This window comes from Polypterus senegalus, chromosome 1 (assembly GCF_016835505.1).
Source record: "Polypterus senegalus isolate Bchr_013 chromosome 1, ASM1683550v1, whole genome shotgun sequence".
Lineage (NCBI taxonomy): Eukaryota > Metazoa > Chordata > Cladistia > Polypteriformes > Polypteridae > Polypterus > Polypterus senegalus.
Window position 1 is genome coordinate 156,886,396 of NC_053154.1, and position 25,823 is coordinate 156,912,218.

At 40.0% G+C, this 25,823-nt stretch overlaps 1 protein-coding gene across 6 annotated transcripts in view; it reads left to right on the top strand.

The window, feature by feature from the left end:
* The window catches only part of LOC120533822 (receptor-type tyrosine-protein phosphatase eta-like), a 51,187-nt gene that overhangs the window by 2,059 nt on the left and 23,305 nt on the right, over window positions 1–25,823 (top strand). For all 6 annotated transcript variants that reach the window (XR_005634630.1, XR_005634632.1, XR_005634631.1 and 3 more), the window contains exons 2-4: window positions 1,500–1,757; window positions 4,239–4,496; window positions 23,073–23,155. Coding sequence is in view for 2 of the 6 variants with exons in the window: in XM_039760839.1 (XP_039616773.1) it covers window positions 1,500–1,757; window positions 4,239–4,496; window positions 23,073–23,155 (599 nt within the window). In the remaining 4 variants the exon portion in view is untranslated. The remainder of the gene's footprint in view (window positions 1–1,499; window positions 1,758–4,238; window positions 4,497–23,072; window positions 23,156–25,823) is intronic.

The window sequence follows — 25,823 nt, forward strand, 5'->3', positions numbered from 1 at the left end:
AATTTTTTGTTTCTATGAAAAGTGGCTACCACTCTGCCTAGGCAGTATAAGTACAGGAGCCCATTCATGTAGTCATTGTAGTCATCTTTAAAAGAGCATGTCTGCACTTTGTTTTTTATTTAAAATAAAAAACCTTTTTTAGGACACATAGATTACCTCTTGAGCTAATAAATATGTTTCAAGTTTTTTTTTATCTACTTAAAGACTTTGCGCTTTCTGCTTAAAAGCCTTTTGATTTTGGTCATTGTTTACTGACCATGTGAGATTTTTCATGACTTCTCTTTAGATTCAACCTTTAAAAGTGTAAAAGACTCTAAAAATAATTAAATATTTGGTACTCACTATTGTTGCACAGGTACTGGTAGAAAGGCCGAAACATGTTTAAAAAAAATACAACTAACTGGGATAAAACAGCCCCAGGAAATAGCTAAGCAATTACAATTGTCAACCAACAGTAAAGATGCAGCAGAGCAGTAAGATTGTTAGACATTGTGTTATAGCAGCAACTCCTAGTATGGTAAGCTTCTAATTTTTGATCCAATAATAATAATCATGTTGCACTATAAGCAGGTGATTGTATGCAGATTATCTAGAGAGAGCTGGGAAAGTATAGGTTAGTATGACACCATCTACACATTATTAAAATCTAAATGAACAACATGTTAATACATACACAATTGCTGTAATAAGTACTCAAGTACAAGCTTCCATTTTATATTTAAGTGTATTAGTGCTCCGAAAATGACACTGCTAGTCTCACATTCATTGACTGTAGCAAGTGAATGTTACGTATCTTTATTCAATATAAAAAACTTGCTTTTTGTATCACACTTTACAAGTAATTTGACTTTGTAAAAATGTGCTAGTCAGGGTCACAGTGGCAGTTTGCTAAGCTGGATAGACTAGGATAGATGAACGTTTTCATACCAATAAAATCTCATGAAAAGTGAAATGCTCCTACAGAAATACATTAAGCACTATTCCTCATTTTTAATAACTGTATTATCTTAATGAAGTTTGAGTCCAACTGTCAAAAGTGTTTTGATTTCATTTTTTTAATGCTGATACATGTCACATTTGAATAAGAATACAGGGCACTGAAATATGTGGCAGGAAGCTTGTAAGAATAACAATAAACATTAAACATAACAAAACAATAAACATAGTGGGACAAAACTAAAGGGATGAGGCAAAATGTGTAAGTCAGAAGATCAGCAAAGCAAATGAAAACCCGAAAAACAAATTCAATTGCTCAGGAAGCTAATGATCTTGTGCCCACAAGTCTTCTTTAAAAAAACAAAGTGCATAACCTAAAAATCCTTGTGTCTTGGGCTTTTTATGGCCACTGTGAAGTCACGTTTGTGTGTGCATAAACAAGTGTAATGCACATGCACGTGCAAATACATTTTAATAACATGAAATGTCCAATTCAGAGAGGCACAAAACACCAGGAGAGAAAGGGGGCACATTAACTTTAACTTTTTTGTATTTCTTTACAGAACCCAGCACAGTTAGCAATTTAAATATTGGTAACAGCAACACTACCTCCATTTTTCTTAGCTGGTCACCACCCAGTGGAAGTGCAGCCAGCTACAGAGTGGAAGTCACTGGAGTGTCTGTCACTAACATGACCACTAACTCAGCCTTTGCTACTGTGACTGGATTGACACCAGGGAGCATGTATACACTGAATGTTTTGGCCTTGGCTGGGGACAGTGTGACGCAAGGAGATCCAGTAACAATTACAACTTATACAAGTGAGTTCATCTGCTGTATTAAGTGCTACTACATCTTTGATTGTGCTATTTCACAAATACAAGGTGTAGCAGAAAAGTAATGAGACTGGCAACACTGCAAGCGATCTGGCAACGCTGCGCTGTTGTCCTTGATAGAGCACGTGTATCAGTACCCTCCCATAGCTCAGTGCGAGTTTCAACTCCTTCCGTTAACTACGTGATTTTTGTGACTGCTATTGGCGAAGTTGTGTTTTTGGTTGTGCGTCACGCAAAATGGAACAGCGGAATTTGGAGCAACGTTGTGCCATTAAATTTTGTGTTAAGCTTGGAGAATCAGCAAGTGTGACATTTGAAAAGTTAAAACAGGCCTATGGGGAACATTCTTTATCCCGAGCTCAAGTTTTCGCTGGCACAAATCATTTTGGAAGGCAGAAAACACGTTGAAGATGAACACCGTTCAGGGAGGCCTTCAACTTCGAAAACCAATGAAAACATCGAACGTGTGAACACTCTTGTGAGATCAGACCATCGTTTAACATTAAGAATGTTGAGTGAACAATTAAATTTGAACAGATTTACCGTTCATCAAATTTTGACTGAACATTTGCACATGCGAAAGGTCTGTGCCCAAATGGTGCAGAAAAACCTCACAATTGAGCAGAAGGACAATCGAAAAAACAAGTGTCTTGATCTTCTTGACAGAATCGCTAATGAGCAAGATTTCTTTAGTCGTGTGATCACCGGTGATGAATCATGGATTTTTGAATACGATCCTGAGACCAAGAGGCAAAGTCAAGAGTGGCACACTGCAAACTCTCCTCGATCAAAGAAAGCTCAAATGAGCAAATCAAAGATCAAATCAATGCTGATATGTTTTTTTGACAAAAGGGGAACCATCCACAAAGAATTTGTTCCTCCAGGACAAACTGTCAACCAACTTTTTTATAAAGACGTCCTTGAAAGGCTCAGAAAAAGGGTCATTCGCATGAGACCAGACATTGCAGACAAATGGATGCTCCATCATGACAACACCCAATGTCACACTGCCCTCTCCATAACAGAATTTTTGACCTCAAAAGGCATTCCTGTGGTTCCCCAGCCCCCTTATTCACCTGACCTCAGTCCGTGTGACTTTTTCCTAAACTGAAAAATGTCCTCAAAGGACGTCATTTCGGGACTTTAGAAAACATCCAAAAGAGTGTAACGGACATGCTGAAGACCATACCGGTTGAAGACTTCCAGCGCTGCTACCAACAGTGGGAACAACGTACTTTGAAGGGGATAACATTGATGTTTGAAAAAAATAAAAACTTTGGTAAATAAAAAATCAGTCTCATTACTTTTCTGCCACACCTCGCAAATATACTACTTGCAAATATACCACTTGCTGCTGGTAACATTGTGTAGACTAGTGCATTTGTCTCATAGTCTGAAATAAATGGAAAGAAACTGAGGTAATATTACACATACATTTAATAATGTTATTTAGTAAAGATGTTCTTAATGTTTGGGGTGTGGTTGCACAGAGTAAGGACTCAAGTTGGTCAGTATCTTCATTGAGTTTACATGTTTTCCTCAAGTTTCAGTGGATCAATTGTTATGAATAAGCATGACAAGCTCCATTGCACTGCACCACACACTTTTAAGAGTATTTATGCTAAACAACATGGTTAAACGTAGAAAAATGTAATATAGGATTTAATATATTAAACAGTAATGTTTACTTCCAATTTAACTTGCCTGTCGTTTTTGCTGTTTTTGTATTTGATCAATCTGATATAAATGCAAATATAGTATATATAATTCTATGCATAATTGTTGTGATAAATGCTCTAGTGACTGCTTCCAAATTTTTGAACAGTTTATTCATACTTTGAAAACAAGACTTTTGATCTCAAATATGTTGGCCTGACTAAGTAAAATGTATGGTTGCTTGTTTAATTTTCTCCACTGATTTATTGTGTGACTATGGGCAAGTCACTAGGACAGTATTCACCTTGAATGTTTAACATCACTTTATGTCTTCTCAAGCAGGTTAAGGTCATAGTGACAGCCCATCTAAAGTGGACAGTCTGGTTTACTCCAAATAACTGAATACATATTTCACACCAACAAAATATTATCGTGAATGACTGATTTAACACTATTGAAATATAATGCAATATCAAAAAATATATTTTTCTATTTTTTTGATAATGTTATATTTTGTCTATGACTCCAGCTCTGCTTATAAAGATTGTTTGATTTCATGATATTGATTCTGATGCCGGCTTGATTTTATAAGACACGTAATGTAGGCAAGATACTTTGAATATCTGACAGATGGCCAACAAATGGTGTGTGAAGTTGGTTCTTATGCAGCTAAAAAATGGGCCACACTAACTTTGTTAATTTGCAATTATAAAATGCTGGAACTAAGACATTTTTGTACTGTATAGACTTTACTTTCACTGTAATCTATTTTGGTTGCCTTAACTTTAATTTCTTTATATTTTTCAACAGAACCCGGTACAGTTAGCAATTTATATGTCTCTGACATCAAAAGTACCTCCATTTCTCTCAGCTGGTCTCCCCCAGGTGGAAATGTGGCCAGCTACAAAGTGGTAGTTACTGGAGCAACAGCCACCAATGTAACAACAGCCTCAAACTTTGCTATTGTAACTGGACTAACACAAGGGAGCATGTATACACTGAAGGTTTTGGCCTTGGCTGGGGACAATGTGACACAAGGAGATGCAGTGACAATAACGGCTTATACAAGTAAGTTCTGCTAGTTATAATTACTACCCTTTTCTGACATTCAGTCTAACAAAGTGTTTCTCATTGGTTTTCCTTCTCAATCTATTTTGGTAGCAGTTGCCAGCTTGATCAGACTATATATTGTTATTGTTTGAAGGTTTAGTGGATTTTCTTTCCTAATGACAGAATTAGTGCCATCAATTTGCTGACTTTTGTCAGAACTGATGATTTTGCTTGCAATGTGGTGCATTATGGTATGATCTTAGAAGGCACATGTGTCAAGCTGGCCAAAACGTATTGAATATTGGGACCAGAATAGATTTTTCTTTGCTAAATTTGCTCATTTTACATCCACTTTGTTGAGGAAATACATTTATATTCTTATATCAGATGGTGTTTTTGCATTCTACACTTTTTACTTTTTAGTTTATGTTTAATTATATTATACTAGCAAAATACCTGCCGCAGCAAAGTACTGCTTTTCAATTTTTATTAAGAAGAAAAGAAAACCTTTTTAAACTGAGGGAAAATATACCAATAATCATTTGTTAAGGATTTCTTTGTATACCAAGTTGTCAGTTTGGCACTCCGGTTGTAATATGGCCAAGCTGTGCGAGCTTACTCTTGAGCATGCAACGTATAGTTGGCCATGTGAAGAGCAATCTTGCCTCAAATCAATGCCAACCTTTTGTAGGGTCTGTCCCTGAGACTTATTAACTGTCATTGCGAAGTAGAGCCTTACTGGAAATTGGAGGCATTTGAATTGAAATGGGAGATCATAGGGTATAACCGGGATGCGAGGAATAAAAACTCTCTCCCCTGAGCAACTGCCAGTAAAAATAGTTGCCTCAATTAGGTTCTTTTGCAGACACGTGACCTTAAGTCTTGTGCTGTTACAAAGTTTTGGTGGCTGTAAGTTTTTCAGTAACATTATTGGTGCCCCAACCTTCAAAATTAGATTATGCTCAGGAGTGTCTGGAGGATTCAGAGTGTGGAGAATCTCTAGCGACAGCGTGTCTATTAACTTGTGGATTTTTCTGTGAGCATTTGGCGGCAGCGTCACGAAGTTGTTTCCGCAAGACCACGTTAGCTGCGGAGCTCAGTTCGAGCTAAATGAAGTGAATGAAATGAAGTGAATGGGAGGGGAGATGATGATGTGACTCCCCGACCCGCCTTAACTCTCAATCCCTCCACAAACATACAAACAGTCTCTCGGATCTCAACTCTACTTTATATAAATCAGTAAAGGAGAGAGGACTAAACACTAAGGAAAAAGAACGGCAAGACTGCGTCAGCTGCGGAGTTCAGCTTGGAGCGAAATGAAGTGAATGAAATGAGGTAAATGGGAGGGGAGATGATCACGTGACTCCCCCACCCGCCTTAACTTTTCATCACTCCACAAAAACAGTCTCTCGGATCCCAACTCTCCTTTATATAAATCAGGAAAGGAGAGAGGACTAAACACTAATGAAATAAGAATGTCAAGACAGCGTCAGCTGCGGAGCTCAGCTTGGAGCGAAATGAAGTGAATGAAATGGCGTCAATGGGAGGAGAGATGATCATGTGACACCCCCACCCACCTTAACTCTCCATCCCTCCACAAACACAGTTTCTTGGATGCCAATTCTCCTTTATATATATATAGATATAGTTGCAATATATGTTAAGTACATGTGAATATATTTGCACCGTTTATAAATAAGATATTCTTTCTGTTTCTTTACCTTGCTTTCTTTCTTTCCTGCTTTCTTGCATTCTTTTGTTGAACCAGCACCATCATGACTATTTTTTTTTTTCTAAGTCTGAAGTAATGTTTGAAATCATTTCAGTGCAATGAACATTGTCCAGACTATTTCCCTTTTGCAACAATCCTTTCCTTTGCTATGTAATATGCCAAGTTTATTTTAACTTAGTGTTCAGACCTTTTTGAATCATTATTCGTGTCTTGAAACCTTTTACTACCACAGATTCTTTGGCACATTTGCTTGCAGCCAATACACTGTCACAGCTTGCTGCATGTCATTTGCTGTCGGTAGTGTGCTGTTAGATTTTCACATTTGAAACTCTGTGATCCTGCCATAAAATCTGTTTCATGGGCTAAATGAGGCTTGCTGCAGCAGTACTTGCATATTATCATGTCTTACTCCTTCTTCATCTTTTGGCTGCTCCCATCAGGGGTTGTCACAGCAGATCATCTTTTTCCATATCTTCCTGTCCTCTGAATCTTGCTCTGTCACACCCATCACTTACATGTCCTCTCTCACCACATCCATAAACCTTCTCTTAGGCCTTCCTCTTTTCCTATAGCCTGGCAGCTCTATCCTTAACATCCTTCTCCCAATATACCCATCATCTCTCCTCTGCACATGTCCAAACCAACCAAAAATTCGCCTCTCTGACATTGACTCCAAACTGTCCAACCTGAGCTGACCCTCTAATACAGTAATCCCTCCTCGATCGCGGGGGTTGCGTTCCAAACCCCCCCGCGATGGGTGAAACCATATGTTTGTATGGTTATTTTTATATATTTTAAGCCCTTATAAACTCTCCCACACTGTTTATAAATATTCCCTGCACAGTTATACAGCATAATCCCTTTGTATTCTCTTAGATATTAGGTAAGATTCATTGAAATTATGTATGTAAACACACTGTTTATATACAGTAAAACCTAAATATTATTTTAAAGATATAGAGTGTCTCCAATATCACATATGTTACAGCCATTATGACAGACAGGCCACTAGCAATAAATACGTACAATGTAAGAACAATTGTATACAGTAAATGTGTGTACAGTGACACTAAATGTACGTACATATACTAAGTACTGTAAGTAGAAAATTAATTATGGTTACTCACCAACAATGACACGATGACTTGTCCGATAACGATGATTTTAATTTTACTGCACAACAAAGGAGAGAGTTACAGCCCTTCTAAAGAAGCCTCTTCAGGCGATTGTGTAGCACCACTGTTGTTTTTAATCCGGCAGTCTTGAATCCAAATCCCTAAAGCAGATTCCATCCAGACTACTGCCTTATTACATCCACTTACAACTCGTTTTGCACCCTGGTTAAAAGGACACTGCGGCAGTAGATCTTATATTCCTTTCCTACTTTTTAAATAAAAAGAATTGTAGCCTCATTGATGGTGTAATGGCGTCCTACAGCGGTGTAGCTTTTCCCTTCCTTCAACAAATCCAAAACGTTTACCTTTTCGGCAATCATTGACGTCTTCCGTTGGCGCTTGGGCACGGCCCCTGAAGCAATAGCAGGAGCAGATCGTTTTGGAGCCATAATGAAGGACTTGACTATGCACAAAGATAAACACAAAAGAGCACAAAAGTTAACTCTTTACACAGTGAAACATGTTGATGCTGAATGTGCGAGACAAGACTTCCTGGTTAACACTGCATTCAGCACACAGAAACTTAACTGCGTGCTCTGATTGGTTAGCTTCTCAGTCATCCGCCAATAGCGTCCCTTGTATGAAATCAATTGGGCAAACCAACTGAGGAAGCATGTACAGGAAGTAAAAAGAGCCATTGTCCACAGAACCCGCGAAGCAGCGGAAAATCTGCTTTATATATTTAGTTATGCTTACATATAAAATCCGCAATAGAGTTAAGCCGCAAAAGTCGAAGCGTGATATAGCGAGGGATTACTGTATACTCATTCCTAATCCTATCCATCCTCATCATATCCAATGCAAATTGTTGCATCTTTAACTCTGCCACCGCCAGCTCTGTCTCCTGTTTTTTGGTCAGTGCCACAGTCTCTAACCCATATAACATAGCTGGTTTCACTACTGTCCTGTAGACCTTCCCTTTCATTCTTGCTGAAACCTGTCTCTCACAAATTACCCTTGATACTCTTCTCCATCCATTCTACCCTGCCTGCACTCTCTTTTTCACCAGTCTTTCACAATCCCCTTTACTCTGTGCTGTTTATCCCAAGTATTTAAACTCATTCACATTTGCCAACTCTACTCCCTGCATCCTCACTATTCCACTGACCTCCCTCTCACTTACACACTCACTTACATATATTCTGTCTTGTTCCTACTGAACTTCATTCCTCTCCTCTCTAGAACATATCTGCACCATGCCAGGGTCTCCTCAACCTGCTTCCTACTCTCGCTACAGATCACAGCATCATCAACAAACATCATAGTCCATGAGAACTCCTGTCTAATCTCATCTGTCAACTTGTCCATTACCACTGCAAATAAGAAAGGGCTCAGAGCTGATCCCTGATGTAATACCACCCCTCATTGAATGAATCTGCACTCCTACCACAGACCTCACCACTGTCACACTTCCCTCATACATATCCTATACCACTCTTACATATTTCTCTGCCACTCCCAACTTCCTTATACAATATCACATGCTTTCTAAAGGTTCGCAAGTGCAACTCCTTCTGGCCTTCTCTATACTTCTCCATCAACATCCATACTGTTGCTCATTAATCATCACCTCCCTTCTTAACCTAGCTTCCACTACTCTTTTCCATAACTTCATACTGTGTCTCATCAATTAGATCACCCTTTAGTTACTACAGTTCTCCCCATCCCCCTTATTCTTAAAAATCTGTACCAGTACACTTCTTCGCCACTTCTCAGGCATCCTCTCACTTTCCAAGATTCCATTAAACAATCTTCTTAAAAACTCCACCACCATCTCTCCTAAACACCTCCATGTTTCACAGGTATGTCATCTGGACCAACGCCCTTCCATTCCTCATCCTCTTCAAAGCTGTCCTTACTTCCTCCTTGCTAATCCATTGTACTTCCTGATTCACTATTGTCACATCATCGAGCCTTCTCCCTCTCTCATTCCCTTCATTAATCAGCCTCTCAAAGTACTCTTTCCACCTGTTCAACACACCCTCCTCGCTTGTACAGTATGTACATTTCCATCTTGACCATATCTATCACCATAACCTGCCGCACATTTTTTCCAGGTCACTCCCACTGTCTAGCTACTCTGTACAGGTCCTTTTCTCCCTCCTTAGTGTCCAACCTGTCATACAACTCATCATGCACCTTTTCTTTAGCCTTCGCCACCTCTCTCTTAACCTTATGCCTTATCTCCTTGTACTCTTGTTTACTTTTTTCATCTTCTGACTATCCCACTTCTTCTTCACCAACCTCTTCCTCTGTATAATCTCCTGTACTTCCCCTTCCACCACCAAGTTTCCTTTTCCTCCTTCCTCTGTCCAGATGTAACGCCAAGCAGCCTTCTTGCTGTCATCCTTACTACTTCTGCTGTAGTTTCCCAGCTGCCTGGTAACTCTTCACTGCCACCCAGTGCCTGGCTTACCTTCTCCCTAAAACTCAACCTTGCAGTCTTCCTTTTTCAACTTCCACTATTTGATCTTTGGCTCTGCACTCACTTTCCTCATCTTCTTGATCTCCAATGTCATCCTACAGACCACCATACTATGCTGCCTAATTACACTTTCCCGTAATCTGGATATATGAATGGATATCACACTGGTTTCACTAAAATATTGTGTAAATGTTGAGTTCGTGAGCTGGTGGTTGGACACACAAACACAGAATTCAATGGATGTTCTTCTGAGCAGGCTTTCTTTATTACAGGAGTGCTGCCTCTGTCAAACTCAACATACCCCTTGTTCCTATCCTTCCTTTATTTTTTTTCACATAACCAATCACCACACGATAAACATCTTTGTGATAGTAAAACTAGCCATAAACTTAGGAGTGTTCAAAACTTTAAAGGAACTTTGAAAATTTTTCATTATACATGTTTAATTATGCCATCCACTCAGGGTTGCACCCATCCCAGCAAGCATCATGCGCAAGGCAGGAACAATTCCTGAATGGGGCGCCAGCTCATCGAAGGGTGAAAGCAAGCACACACATACACTAGGGTCGATTTAGCATAACAAAACCCCACATCCTACATGATTTTGAAAGGAAACTGAAGCATGCTGAGTAAACCCACCAGAAAAACATACAAACTCGAGGCAGGGAGCACATGGGACCACCTTGCTGCGAGGCAGAAGTGCAACCTCCATGCCACCGCTTCTAGTTTAAGAAGCACATAGCAATTAACATGGCTCAGGGAACACTTTAATATGAAGCATTTAATGTGCTACATTAGTTATGATGGGGTTTGAGAAGTAAATTCAACATGGATTTTAAGATGAAGTTTATGACATTCTGCTTTAATGACAAAATAAACTATAAGAATAAAGTCAACATGTCAACTTTAATCATGACATAAGTATTGAGATTAAATTGGAAATGTCGAGAATAAAGTCGACATGTAGACTTTTTTTCTTCACTGTGTCCATATTTTATTTTTCTTTCTCAGTGGCCCTAATACGCTTCCATAGAATAAACAGTTCATACTTTACTCAGATTTGTATTCTGATTAAATACTCAAAATGTGTCACTTTATTTGAATATGAATACTTTTTGAATATTTTCAGGTATTGATATTGTGGAAGTTCAGCCCAGACACAGAAAGGCAAACACCAATGGTTCAAACACACACGTTTATTTATACTATTTTCAGTCTCAAATAGTCTCACCCAACACACAGTGCCCTTGTACCACACCCTTCTTCCTGGGCCTTCCAATGGTCCTTTACTGCCTCCGTCTTCCTTCCCAAGCTTTGTCTTCCCCCCGACTCCAGCCTATGACTGGAGGGAGGCGGCCTCTTTTATACCCACCTGGATGTGTTCCAGGTGCCCTCTGATGAACTTCCACCGCTCCACAATCGTCCGGGCGACCCCTGGCGGTGGCCACGGGCCCCTATAGGGTTCAGCTTCCATACTGAATTCCCATGGCCCCCATACAAGCCAGGACGGCTGCACTCTCATGGTCTGGGGTAGGCATAGTCCCTCTCTTGGTCCTTCTAGGTGTCCCGGCTGGGCACAGACCCCAGCCACCCACCACAATATATAGCCTAGTTCGCTGCCAGCAAGCGAGATGCCTGGCATTCTCTTCAGGGAACCACTGCCTGTTGCATGTAAAGATCCCATTTTCCTATGGGCAGGTGGGCTGTCATAAGATTGCCTAAGGATAAAATCATGGACTTGGGCCAGCAAACCAGATGATGGAGTATGATTCAGTACTTGCAAGAAGCGGGCTGGCCTAGTTCATAGAAATGGTATAACAGTCAGTTTCTAAGCCACTTAATCCTGATCAGGGTCATGGAGGTCTGCTGGAGGCTAACCTAGCTAACATAGGGTGCAGTAGGGGTAGGATACAGTACACACAAACACACATACCAACGACTCACTAATGCCAATTTAGGATCATCAATTTACCTAACCTATATAATAGGCCATACCTATTTGGAGATGTACTGACGTGCTGAAGTCATCTTTGCAAATGAGAGAGAAGGAGCTGAGAGGAGTTGTTTTTTTCTGTGGTGTGATAGTTACAATCTGCTCCTCTAAACTTGTGTTTAGAAGGGTTTTTTTCTTTTTTTTGCCCACACAGGAGCAAAAGCAGCTGGGTGTTTAAAGGTGCCTTCAGAAAAGTTACTTGTTATGTGTCCTTGTTCTTGTTGTTTGTATTCGAAACAGTATCGGCAAAACTGGGCAGTAAACAGCATCTGTAAATAAATAACTGCCGTGCTAGTGACTAACAGTTAATAATTAACAGAAACCGATTTCTTAGTGGGGGAAAAAAAAGACCATGGCTGACTTCAAAGCAGCAAAGGGGAATGCTTAGTTGTACGTTGGTAGGCTGCCAGTATTAAGATGCCAATCAGGCACAAGCAGCTGTAGGAGTAGACAAGACGGTTAGAAATGAACTAGCAGCAGATATTCTCTAAGCAAGTCTTTCTAGATTGAACACTTCTTAGAGACCAAAAAGTAGAGCAGTTAAGAGGGCAACAGCGTTAGAGTTCATTAATATGAAGGAGTACAAACAGTGAGTGTAGAGCTTTTATGTAAGAAAAAACAGGAATACAAAGTTAGGAGAGCAGACAGAGCAAAGTAAAGCTTCATAGAAGGCCAAACAGCAGGTAGTCGAGGGTGAGCTTAAGGGGCCAAAAGGTGTAAAATAACTGTAGCAGTTTTTTAATCTATTTTCTTTGAGTTAATTATTTTTTACTTTTATCATTTAAGTTAAAATATTTAATTTTACATTTAATTAAAAAAACTGTTAAGGCAGTTCTAGTAATCCTAACTCAAATTTTAATAATGAGGCCAGTGCAATACAAGTCCTGCTGGATGTTGAACTTTTTAGATATTGGCTTGGAGAAGCCAGTCTTCCATGAAGGCTACATCTGCAGGAGATGCCAGCTGATCCAGCACCTTGAGGTTAGGGTTGCTGAACTGGAGGTGGAGTTGGCTGGCCTGCTTTGTAGTAGAGATTGACGGTCCTGGCCTAGGTGTCCTTTAAAGAGATAATGCGCAACCCAAAGGTGGCGCAGGAAGAGATTCTAGACCAGACAAATAGAGACAGGTGGGTCACGGTTACAAAGCATAAGGTAAAGGGTGCATACTGTCTGGGGGCATCAACCTCAAAACTGAAAGTGTGAAACAATTTTCAGGTCCTTGGTGTCTCTGAAGATTCTTAGGTGATAGACAGGGATGAGGAGCCCAAACAGGCCTCCTCAAAACCAGTTCCCAGAAAAAGACAGGTAGTGATAGTTTTTTTACAGTACAGTTTTCCATGGGGACTCAGTCATTTCAGGGATTGAAGCATATGTTTTCTCCAGAGACAGAAAATCTCTCACACGGTTTGTTGCCTTCTGGGTGCACGGGTGGGAGACCTTCCTGGAAGGGTGGATAGACTCTTGGCCAGAGTGGGGAGAGGTCCAGTTGTTACTGTCCACATTGGAAAAAATTACATATCTAAGGGTATGTAGCTGTATGTATCGATATGTATCTGTATGTATCTGCAATCCAAATTTAAAGAGTTAGGTGACAGGTTGAGAGGCAAAACTGATAAGGTAGTCTTCTCTGAAGTTCTGCCTGTGCCACGCATGAGTAAGACTAAAAAGATTAGAAGGCTTAAAATGTGGCTAAAATCTTGATGCAGGGTAGAAGGATATAGGTTTATGGGGCACTGGGACTCCTTTTGGAACAGATGGAACATGTTCCACCACAATGGGTTACATCTGAACCAGATGAACACCAGTGTGTTGGGGAGGCATATGAGTAGGTCAGTCAAGGAGTGCTTAAACTAGAGAATGGGGTGGGGGGTAGTTCAGGACGGTCCAGGTTAGTAACTGTACATGGAGAAAGAAACAATAATGTAAAAATAAAAATGCATAGTAATATAAATTCTTCAGATTTTGCAAAAGTGTTTCTTCGATATTTGGGCTTTGCCATCCTGCACTTCACATCAAAATTATGTTGTTATTATTAAAACATTTTCTGTTTCAGCTGTGTGTTCAGCATTTCTTGCCTTGCATTTCCTCTGTCATTCTACATTTACACAGATTGCTGTAGACGCGAAATACACATCAATTGTATGTATTTCAAATCATATTTCAGATAAACACTTCACTGACTTCAGCTGTAAGGATTTCAGTAGGGCAATGCCTTCATCTGACTGAATGAAGGGTGGGGGGTATAGCAGGCTGGGTTCTGCTAATCCTCACATTTGCAAAACAAAAGCAAGCTAACAGCACAGTGATAAAGAGCAGCAAGCTTCTTGGTGTATATCAGGAAAATTTAGGATCAACAAAAAAAACTGTAAACTTCAGGAATTCTAGTATTAAGAAGGATACTAGAGAGTCTAAATGATGGTTAGATGGGAATATTGCTGATAAGTTGAAAGACAACCCAAACACAGTCTTTCAATATTTTAGCAGTAAAAAAACAGTCAAGGAGGAGGTGAAGTAAAGGAGAATTAAAAAATGCAGGCAGTGAAATTGTGAATACTCTAAACTCGTATTTTTCTGAGGTCTTCCAGCAGTAAAAGTGACTACTAAGGTGGTACTGAGGTGGCATTGGAAGCTATCTTTGCCTCCATTTGGGAGACAGGCATCACCCTAACTGACTGGAAAACAGGACTTGTTGTCCCTGTCTGGAAAGGGAAGGATGATCGCCTGGATTACGGCAACTACAGGGAGTTAACACTGTTCTCTGTGCCAGGTAAGGTCCTTGCTAGGTTCATCCTCAATAGGATCCTTAATTATCTGCTCACCTACCAGCGACCGGAGCAGTCTGTGTTTTCACCTAAGTCTGCTATCAACCACATCCTGGCACTTAGGGTTCTCATCAAGCGCAAATGAGAATATCAGAAGAGTTTCTTTGCAGTCTTTGTTGATTTTCATAAAGCACATTTGATCGAGCTGCCAAGCAGGACATCCTGAGACTTTGACTGGGTGTTGGGCAGATCATGGGGTTCAGCAGCTGTGAGGCATCTGTTGATGAAGAGAGATTCACTGATCTTGACTTTGCTAATGATGTTGGGATCTTTGTGGAGGCAGTGGAGGCTTTCAGGAGACTGAGCAAGAAGTCTGGGCTTACAAGTGTCCTGGATAAAAACCAAGATCCAGGCCTTTAATGACCTCTTGGATATAGCCACGAATAATGTCCATGGAGGGAATGTTGATCTTGTCAGGAGGTTTACTGAACTTTGTGGTGACATTCATGTCTCTGGTGATTCTTCCTATGCAGTCAGTGGAAGGATTGGGAGAGAGTGGAGGGTCATGAGGTCACTGGAAAGCGGTGTATGGCACTCCTGATATATCTGCAAAGGGACAAAGGTCCATGTCTTTAGAGTCCTGGTTCTTCGTGTTTTGCAGTATGATTGTGAGACATGGATGCTATTCAGTGACCTGAGACGAAGACTGGACTCTTTCGGTACTGCGTATTTTTGGAGAATCCTTGGGTACTGCTGGCTTGACTGTGTGTCGAACGAGCGGTTGCTCATTTAGCCCCAAATGAGGCACATTACCTGAATTGTGAGTAAGCATCAATTATAGCACTATAGCCATGTTGCAAAATTCCTTCAGGGTGATCCAGCTCGAAGGACCCTCATTGATGAGGACCTGAGTGACTGGACCATGGCCAAGGGAATGCCCACATAACACCTGGCTGCAGCAGATAGATGGTGGGACTTTACTGACTGTGTGCCTAAGGGAATTGCCAACCAGGATTTGGAGGTGTTTTGTTATGTGGTGGGTGTGGCAATGGACTGTACCGGTGAATGTTCCACAACCTGACCTGACTTATTTGTGGACTGGGGAAATTCTGAAGGACTGGAAATGGGCAAGTATTATTCCATTATATGAAAAATGTGCCATTAAGCTTTATGTGCATCACAGGAAAATTAATGCAAGGAATTATTAAGGATAAGATTGAGCAACACATGGCAAGTATGCTTTTTTTCTAAACAGCATGGGTTCAGAAGACAGAGGAAATGTTTTATTAACATTCTGGAATTCTATGAGGAAGCAACAAAAGGGTATGATCAAAGTGGATCATTAGATATTATTTACCTTGACTTTCAGAAAGCATTTGATAAAATGCCATATGAGAGGTTGGGCATCAAACTAAAAGAAGTAGGAGTTCAAGGTCATTTTTGTAGATGGGTGCAAAATTGGCTCAGACACAGGAAGCAGTGGATTATGGTGCATGGAACCTTATCAGAATTGGCCGATGTTAAGAGTGGTGTTCCAAAGGGGTCAGTGCCAGGGCTGCTGCTATTTTAAATATATAAATGATCTGGATAGGTGTACAAGTAGCAAGCTGGTTAAATTTGCAGATGATACCAAGATAGGTGGTTTGGCAGGTAATCTAGCATCCATTGAAACACTGCAGAAGGACTTGGACAGCATAGAGGCTTTGGCAGATTTGTGGCAGATGAAATTTCATGTCAGTAAATGTAAAGTATCGCACATATGAAGTAAAAATGTTAGGCTTAATAACACAATGGGAGGTCTAAAAATCAAGAGTACACCTTATGCAAAGGATTTAGGAGTCAGAGTTGTATTTTGCACAAACATTAGGAAGTTTTTCTTTACACAGAGAACCATTGACATTTGGAATAAGTTACCAAGTAGTGTGGTTATTGGGCGGCACTGTGGTGTGGTGGGCAGCGATGTTGCCTCGCAGTTAGGAGACTCAGGTTTGCTTCCCGGGTCCTCCCTGCGTGGAGTTTGCATGTTCTCCCCGTGTCTGCATGGGTTTCCTCCAGATGCTCCGGTTTCCTCCCATAGTCCAAAGACATGCAGGTTAGGTGCATTGGCGATCCTAAATTGTCCCTAGTGTGTGTGAGTGTGTGCCCTGTGGTAGGCTGGCTCCCTGCCTGGGGTTTGTTCATACCTTACGCCCTGTGTTGGCTGAGATTGGCTCCAGCAGACCCCCGTGAGACACTGTAGTTAGGATATAGCGGGTTGGATAATGGATGGATGGATAGTGTGGTTTATAAGTAGAATTTTAGAGACTTTCAAAACTAGACTTGATTTTTTTTTTTTTTTTTGAAGAATTAAGTGGATAGAACTGGTGTGATTTTTTGGGCTGAATAGCCTGTTCTCGTCTAGATTGTTCTAATGTTCTAAACTGCATGTTTTTGAACTGAGGGAGGAAACCAGATCACCTGGAGGAAGACGCAGGGTGAACACGCAAACTTCATGCCGGGAAGACCCATGACCCCAAAGGCAGCCACACTACCACTGCGCCACTCTAAAACGGTTTAACAAGTTAAACATATTTAAATTAAATTGTGACCTGGAAATGCACAGTCTCACATACAAATGAAGCTGTTTTCACTGTTCATCAAATACAAGGGAAAACAATATTTTTAGTAAACTTTTCTTAATAAAAGATTAATTTTAGAAAAAAAGACTGCAGCTCAGAGTGTGTTTTAGCCATTTCACATTCTTAAGTTGTTCTCCTTTTAAGAAACAAACTTAAATAAATTGTCATTAAAAAAAGCAAAGTTAGGTTGTGCATATTTCATGTGGCATACTTTAATTAAACTAACGTGCCAACTAAAAACATCACTAAAATATAAGTATTTACATATAACCTACGCATATCCTCAGGTAGTAAATCAAATCCAAACGACATGCCACTTTTCAAAAGTTATAAGATTTTTATTTTATTTTTGAGAGACCGCATTTTACGCTTCCTTTGAGCCTTTGAAGGGTTGCTTTGACCACATAATTGTCTTTTGAAACCATTTTTTAACAGAAACAAAGGGTGCATATGTAACCCCTTTTTTACATAATTCTTTAATTCTTCGCGTTTGTCGTAATAAGATAAACCCCAGATGGTGTTCTCCCCATTGTGTAACTATACCTTACCTGCTTGAATTAAATCACCGTTAAACTCCTCTTTTAACTTTATTACAAGTGTCAGGCTGCAAGTAGACTCAGGAGGCTAAAAAAGCAAACCATTCTGCATTTCATCCACATTTCATTTGTTTAAAACATCATATAATGACTTAAGTGCTACGCGTTAAAGCACAAACATCTACTGTATAAAAGAACAACAAACACTTTTGGAAAACTGGGTTGCGAGAACAAGATTTTATGAAAGAGTTTAGTGCTTGAGCGTTAAAATGCTCAAACAGTGAATGCTGGACAGAGATCAAGGATATGCAAAATGCCAGGAAGCTACAGCAGGGATGCCATTGCCTACACATCGCTTCATTATTGTGGATTTAGCGTAGTGATCGGCACAGCAAATTCAAGTTTGTTGGTTTTTTTGTAATATTTTCGATCCGCGGGTACGGAAGGGTCGAGTGTACATGCATTTTTTAAGGAGATATTATTTTACAGTATTCATTGTGATATTTAATAAACCAAACCGTATTCTTGGATACATTGAATACATTTTGGAAACGTACGACTGTATTCTGAACACATAACGCTAGTACTTGTATTCCTGTATGGCCAAACCCGTGTTTAAGTATTGTTAATTTAGCGATTCAACTCAGTATTTAAAAAGTTCCCGATCAGACAAAAGTCACTTTTTTTAGTTTGTGCTCAATGCCAAGTACGTGTTTGTTATTGTGTTTGACTTCTCAGCAGCAAATCTTTCCATTAGTTTTTTTTTTCTTTTCTGACTTCAATCGAAACACAGTTTTTCATTTACATTTATTTGCTTAGCAGACACTTTAACCCAAATCGACTTGCAAAACAGATCAACATAACTGAGTAAACTTCAGTCTTGGGGACTCTTTGGGAAACTTTTTTTTCCTCCTATATACTTCTCAGTAAAACACATGCAATGCCCTTCTTTAAAAAAGGATTAATTGGACGATCGCGTTCAGGAAATAGTATATCAATTGCAAAGGGCTGGAACAGTTCTTCATGACCATGTTTATTTTTAAAAGCTTTTCTCCCCAAAGACATTGGTTTTATATTTACTTTGCAGAAAAAGGATACCATGTTGTCTTTCAGAACCGTTCTATTTAGAGGCTTCACTCTGTGGTATAACTAGAAACCTTAAGTAAAACAATGTAATATAGTTCTCAGTCCAGCAATGTTCCTTCTTAAGAAAGGGATGAACTGGACAAACAGGTTCAGGAAATAGAGGGCTAGACAAAAAGCTGGAGTTCCAAACACAGTTCTCCATGAAAAAGTAAATCTATAACTGTAAATGCAGAATGTTTGATTTTTTTTCCATTGCCTTTTAAGCATTCTTCATGGGTGCTAAAATTTTCTGTGTGTAATTTAATGGATCCTGCCATAAAAGTTTCCTTAGTCACTGAAAGGTACTGGGCACATAATGCAAACCATAACATCATGATGGTCATACTATGAAAAATAGCTGCACAAAGGAAACAGTATCTGAGTTTTAAGTAATGAAAGACCACACAAAACACTTGTTCTTGAACAAATGGCTAATTTAAGGAAATTAGTCTGGTTTTACCCTTGACTTTGGTTTTGCCCTTTCCACTTTGCTGAACAATGCAAACAACGTGTGTTTACTGACCTTAGCAAACATCTTCAAGAATCCTTTGAATAAACCCTTAAAGAAAGACTGCCTTCAGCTCTGCCACTCATCATAAACAAACTGTCTGATAGTACACATCATTAGTCATATTCAAACAATAGAGTATCCATATAAAAGATTTTTTTTGATTGCCTGGTCACTTTTTATTTGTTGTATTTTAAATCCTAAACCATATACATGTGTGCCATACAAAGCCTCAACAAAGAATTCAGTCTGTACTTTGACACAAAATGACTCACATGATGTAGTAGTAATAAAGCCATTGTAATATGCAATCTATAATGTACTAGCACCAAAACAAAAAGGGAGCGAAAAAACAAAAAAGAGAAGAAGAATAAAAACTGTATAAAAAAATAAAATTATGCTGAAAAACCCCTTCAAAATGACCACCAAAAACTCAATTGTATTTCATTTGAGAAGTTCTAATCAGGGCAATGCAGTAGTCTGTTACCTGTCGGGCTGTTCCCTTCCTGCCACCCAGTGCTGCTGGGATAAGCTCTGGTATCCACAATTGCTCTAAGTAGGTTTGAGGTAGTATTTTCTGTTATGTTCTGAACAATAGAATAAAAGTAATAAAAACTACATTTATTGCTAGTGTTTTTGAATAGTGCTTTTACTACCAAGCAGTGTTTGCTTAGATAAGTGGCTTCTGCCTCAGAGTTTTCCTCCACTTACAATAAAAGAATAATCTATAATGCAGAGAAATGGAGTGATCTATTTGTCCTTTTTCCTTAACCCCAGCTTATACATTACAGGGTTTTTTAGAACCAGAGACAGTCCCTGCTGGTCCATTGCAAGTCCACTTGCACAACCAATTTAGTTTCCCCTTTGGGATGTGGGAGAACATTTAAGTACTTCGAGAAAACCCACGCAAAAATGGACAGAACAGGCAAATACAACAAAGATGGTGGCCAAACCAGAAATCTAACCTAGATGCCTGGAAATTTCAGATAACAGTAGGAGCTACTAACTACTGCACCACCATGTCTCTCATAGCAGTCTAATGATATTAAAATGAAAGTCTGCTTAGAATATGAATTTGTTTATGGACTTTCAAAAATCTGCACAGGGAGGTCTTAAGGTTGCAAAGATTGACTTAATTTGCCTTCATTAAGTAACAAGGTAGTGTACAATTACTAGCTGAGCTGAAGTGCTAGTGTAAAAGAAAGAAAAAGTGCTCTCTCTGGAGCTGTTCTAAATTATTACTAGCCAGAGCCCGCCATAGCATATGACGGTGTAAGAACAGGAATGGATAACGGTGAGAAAGGAATTCAGTATAACAAATGCTTAGGAAACCACCATTGCAGTATAACGAAAATAGCAAGGAGCGAAACCAATGCCAATGGTCAAGACAGTACCTTCCTGTAGCAGGCTACGGAAAACATAGACATATATAGATAGACGCCACATTCACTGTGTTGCCCAGTCGACACGATAAGTCAGCACATCCGCCCTATTGTGAGTGGTAAAAGTGCCATTTAAACAAAAACAGGTAGACGTGGAAACCGGGTTTTCTGATGAAAAAACAATAACGTTTAAAACAGTATCGTTTACATACAACAGATTTTGGCGAATCGTTTACATGCAATTATTTATATCCATTTATACACTAAATGCGTGCGTCCCCCATAGTCTTAGAGTTGGTGGGCGGGGCTCTCTGTTTTGCTCTCTTGTTTAGTTAGAGTTGGCGGCGGGCTTTGGCGTCTCTGTCTTGCTTGCCCTTAGTTAGAGTTGGTGGGCGGGGCTCTGTGAGTTGGCGATCGTGACTCTCTGTCTTGCGTGTGGTGTAAAGTCAATGTGGCTCAGAGGTGCATGTGGACTTTTGCACAGACGAAAGCGACTGAGGCTGTGTTTGGTGAGTTGTAGCGTGCCTCGAGAGCGACGCTGGACTTGGGAGGATGGTTGCAGTTGGCGTACATGGCTCTGTCGTGCGTATCCCATGACGTGGTAGGAGGGTTGGAGTTGGCGGGCGGGGCTCTGTCGAGTGTATCCCATGGTCTTGGAGTTGGTGGGCAGGGCTCTGTCTTGCTTGCGCTCAGTGTCTTGCGTGCCCTTAGTGAATTATATATATAGATGCTGTACATTTCAGAAAGTGTCCAAGTTTATTTTGAAAACCTTGTCTCTCCAAAGACATCTCTTTTGTTTCTACATTGTGGAAAAAGGATAGCATTTAGTCTTTCAGAAAACTTCTATTTAGATATTTTACTCTGTGTAACTAGAAGTCTAAAGTAAAACAATCTTGTAAACCAGTGTTGCATATTGTAAGACATAATTTAAATACTTCTAATTAGAATGTACCATACTCAGAGTTCCCAAAATAATCAATTCAGAACAATGTACCTTCTCTGTCTCCCCAAGGAGACGTGGTCGCTCTTCCAAAACCCCCTCTTAAATGATGATACAATGGGAAACAAATTAATTTCCTTTTTTACCTCCTCTTTGCTCGATCAGCTGCTGGCTTGCTGCTACTGCCGTGCCGTGTGATCTGCATCTTGCACTGCTCACTTCTCTCATATCACCTATGTCCATATATTTGATCTCTTTTCACTTTTACCTTTTCATCAATATCGCACTGAATTTTGATTCCTTTGTAATTTGTAATTATATTGTGACAACACAACGTATAACTGCCCGTGAGTGAATATCGTTTCTTCCTCTCTACAAGAAATGTGTCTGACAATAGCTTTCACACAAACGAGAAATGATTTCTCTCGCTAGATTTCACTTTCACCAAACAACAAATCTTTAAATTCTCGTGGATAATTCTTCATTGGGAAGAAACAGTACTTTTTTTTTTTCCTGATGGCAACATGAATTAGACGATCTACAAGTCTCCGACTTAAAGTTCAAATCTGAACAATATATTCGATCTCTTTTCAATTATCCGTTATTTCATTGAGCTAATAATTTCCGTTTGTTTGCACTAATGCTATCTTTACTATCCTTTTTTTGAGACTTTCAAATTTTCGCACTTCCATTTCTCTAACCTGCTCTGCATGTGCACCGTGCCAATGTCTTTGAATTCTTTACAATGTTCTACTTTATCATCTACTCTTTGTTTTATGTCTGGCCCCCAGGCATGGTTAAATCTTGGCACAAAGACTTGTCTTGCGGGGCGTGAAAGTGTCTCTCTGAGAAAATCCCAACCTTCCAAGACTTTTTTTATAATAGAGAGACATCACTCATGTGACACGTCTCTGCATGTGTTACCTTGACCTTGATACAATGGCAATAATTCTTCTAATGCCAGAATCTTTCTATAACCTTTCGATGGTATTCTATTGAGTCTTTGTTTTCACTTGTGTAAAAAAAAACAATGATATACCACTAAGAGATAGTCCACAGTTTCTGTTCAAATATTGCTGTGTAACTCATGTGTTTAAAAATTTTGAAGGGGTGAAATGCATGGAGACAATGAAATGCATGGTTAAAATCTAAAATGTAAAAACTAAACTATTCAGCTACAAGTCCGCCTTGGCAAGTGTTGAAGATTTCTGCCATGGCACTTAATGCTGTTACACAAGCTGTTCAAATAGTTATTTTGCAGTGTAGATAACAATCACATTAAGCATGAATGGCTGTAATGTTTACTCACTAATATTCTCATAACCATAAAAGCATGAAAATCTAGGGATGTGTTTATTTAATTTTTTAACACAGTGTTTTCTTTTGTTGTTGCTTCTAGCTTCGGTCACCCTTCGCTATCAGTTGTCTCTTCTTGATTCAGAAGCAGTTAATGATCAAATAAAGACTCTGATACTGAAAAAGGTTGGTAGTTTACACTCTTTACATGTGTGGCAATAATATACAATCTGTTCTGAGAGGAAACATTAATTTGTAAACAAGAATTGTGGTGCACCACATAGAAAAACTGTTCCAAAGTATATATACCAGCTTCAGTTTTTCTTTTGGTGTTTTCATGTTCTAGTTCATTTATATCAGAGAATCAGCACTTAGTGGTACATCAAGTTATGATGGCAATTCACTTTAAAAAATTGAAATCTTTTTAAGCAGAAGTTAGAAATCATGTCCTTAAAAAAATGAAAACGTGCACTTATTTTGTACTGGAAGATAAATAACTGTTTCCTTTGTGCATACATTTGTGTTGTTTTACCTACTTTTCATTTCTTGAAGTTCATGTGTAAGTGCTTCTGTGAATATCAGTTGTCCAAATAAGATTAAGTATTTTATAATATGTCAGTCAGTCAGTCATTTTCCATCCCAGCAAAATACTAACACAGGGGTCTACTGGAACCAATCCCAGTCAACACAGGGTGCAAGGCATAAACAAATTCTTGACAGGGCACCAGCCCACCGCAGGACACACACCAAGCAGACACTAGATACAATTTAGGATTGACAATACACAATCCCTGATTTCTTCAAGGTGCCTGTTGAACCTAGAACTATTGATAATGTACCAGAGGATTAGCCAGGCAAATGTGGACACACACAGTCAGAAAGGGGTTGGTGCAAAGTGTTGGAGTGCTTTTATTTAAAACATCAAATAAACAGTCCAAAGTGCAGTGCAATAGATCTTCAAGTAAATTAATAATCCATAAAATCCTGTGATTGTGGAGGTTAAAATGTCCAGTTAATAAATCCAATAAGAATGAGGCTAAAATCCCAGGCAGAATCTGCTCCAATTCCAAACCCCAGTGCCTCTTTTCTAAAAACTGACAACTCCTCTGCTTGCTCTAGACTTCCTCCAACAGGCACAGTCAATCATGACATGGCTCGGGTCCCCACTGGCAGCTCCTCAGCATTCAGTGGGGCGCCATGCCAAGCCTTGCTCTATCTTCTGTCTACTGGCACAGTATAGCCTTAATGGCCATATCACTCAGCAATAATGACCCCTACCCCTCAAGTGCTGGCCATGCACTCCTGTTGGAGCCACCTTCCCAACTGCCTGTTTCCATTCCACTCACACAAGTACCTCCTCAATTTTGCCTTTTTATTTTTGATTAATCCTCTTTTCCTTCTTACCTCCGGATTCAGCCATGCAGACTTCCTTTATAGAAACAATTCGGTTGCAAGTGTTGCCCTGCACCTGTTCCAAGATGTAAATGAAGCACCTGGCTAACCACATTTGCATGTGAATAAATGATCAACCAAGAACTCAATGAACCTCAGTCACTAATATATTTTCTCCATATTGATTAAAGAATTCAATTTAGCCAAATAAATTTAAGCTTTGAAACAATGGGTTAGAAAGATGCTTCCAAAATAAGACCAAACTTCAAAAGAAATGAAATCTGGACCTGGTGACTTCTCTTTACTCGGAGAAGCTAGGAGATTCTTTTAAGTTCTGACAATAGATAGAGCAGAATGTAGTTTAGAGATCTCTGCTTAGGAGAGCCCAAGAAGGTCCAGACCTTCGAGCAAACAATTAAAATCACAGAGATATGTTGGAATTTTCAGAGAAACGTTGAGAGTAGTACTGTACAAACATTTATTAATTTGAAAGGCTTGGATATATAGTAGTTTAATTTAGGATTCTTTCAAGAAAGCAACACTAACTGTTTTCTTCTGGGGAATGTCACTGAATATATTGATTTTGAGTCTGACACTACTTATGCTCCAAATAATTAACTTTTAAGAGCACCATTGGGAGGATATAGCAGCGGCAAAGAGGGGGTGTGAAAGAAACAAACAATTTGAAAATCAAAGAGCAACAAATGAAATGAGCATGCCACCATGATCACCACCCTACTGCAGCAGCACATGGCATTGCTGACAGGGATCTCCCCCTACAGAATCACCCTAAAAACTGCCTAAACAAAGGAGAAAAAGAAAAAAAGCATGAGCAAATCCCCCAGCACCCCATCCTATATGCCCACCCCTCTGTCTGGAGACAGAACTGAAAAATACCCCAGTCCTCCCCTGTCCTCTCCTACCCTTATACCTAGACATACCAAGTGTGAAATTAGACGCAGTATAGTGCCGAATCCTCAGACAAGGAGGCTAACCCCAAGCATCCCGGGGGAGGTATTGAGCAGTCCATGATTGCTCCCCCGGAACATGTGTAGAAGGGGCATCCCAGCCAGGTATGGGACTCGGCCACCCACCACATTGCCCCTCTCTCAGTTGCGCCCCACGAGGGCCGGTCCTCTCCAGGATAGGGAATCGGCCTCCTTGGATCCACGGGTCCGCCCTGTGGAAATATAAACAGAATGTCTGGGGGTGCTGCCCCGACGTCCCTGCCACTCGGATGTCCTCTCTGGACAACACCTCCAGACGTGGCCACATCGGCCGCAGTTGTAAAGCCGACCCCCTCCATCTCGACCCTTGCAGGAGCATAAACAGGCAGGAAACTCCTTCCCCTTCGCCCACACAGTTGAGGGCTCATGGCATTTCCACCCCTCTGCAGCATAGCCCTCGCGTGCCCTCAGACAGCCTGACGCTGCGCACTGTCAGGAGTTCCCAGTTTCTTCTT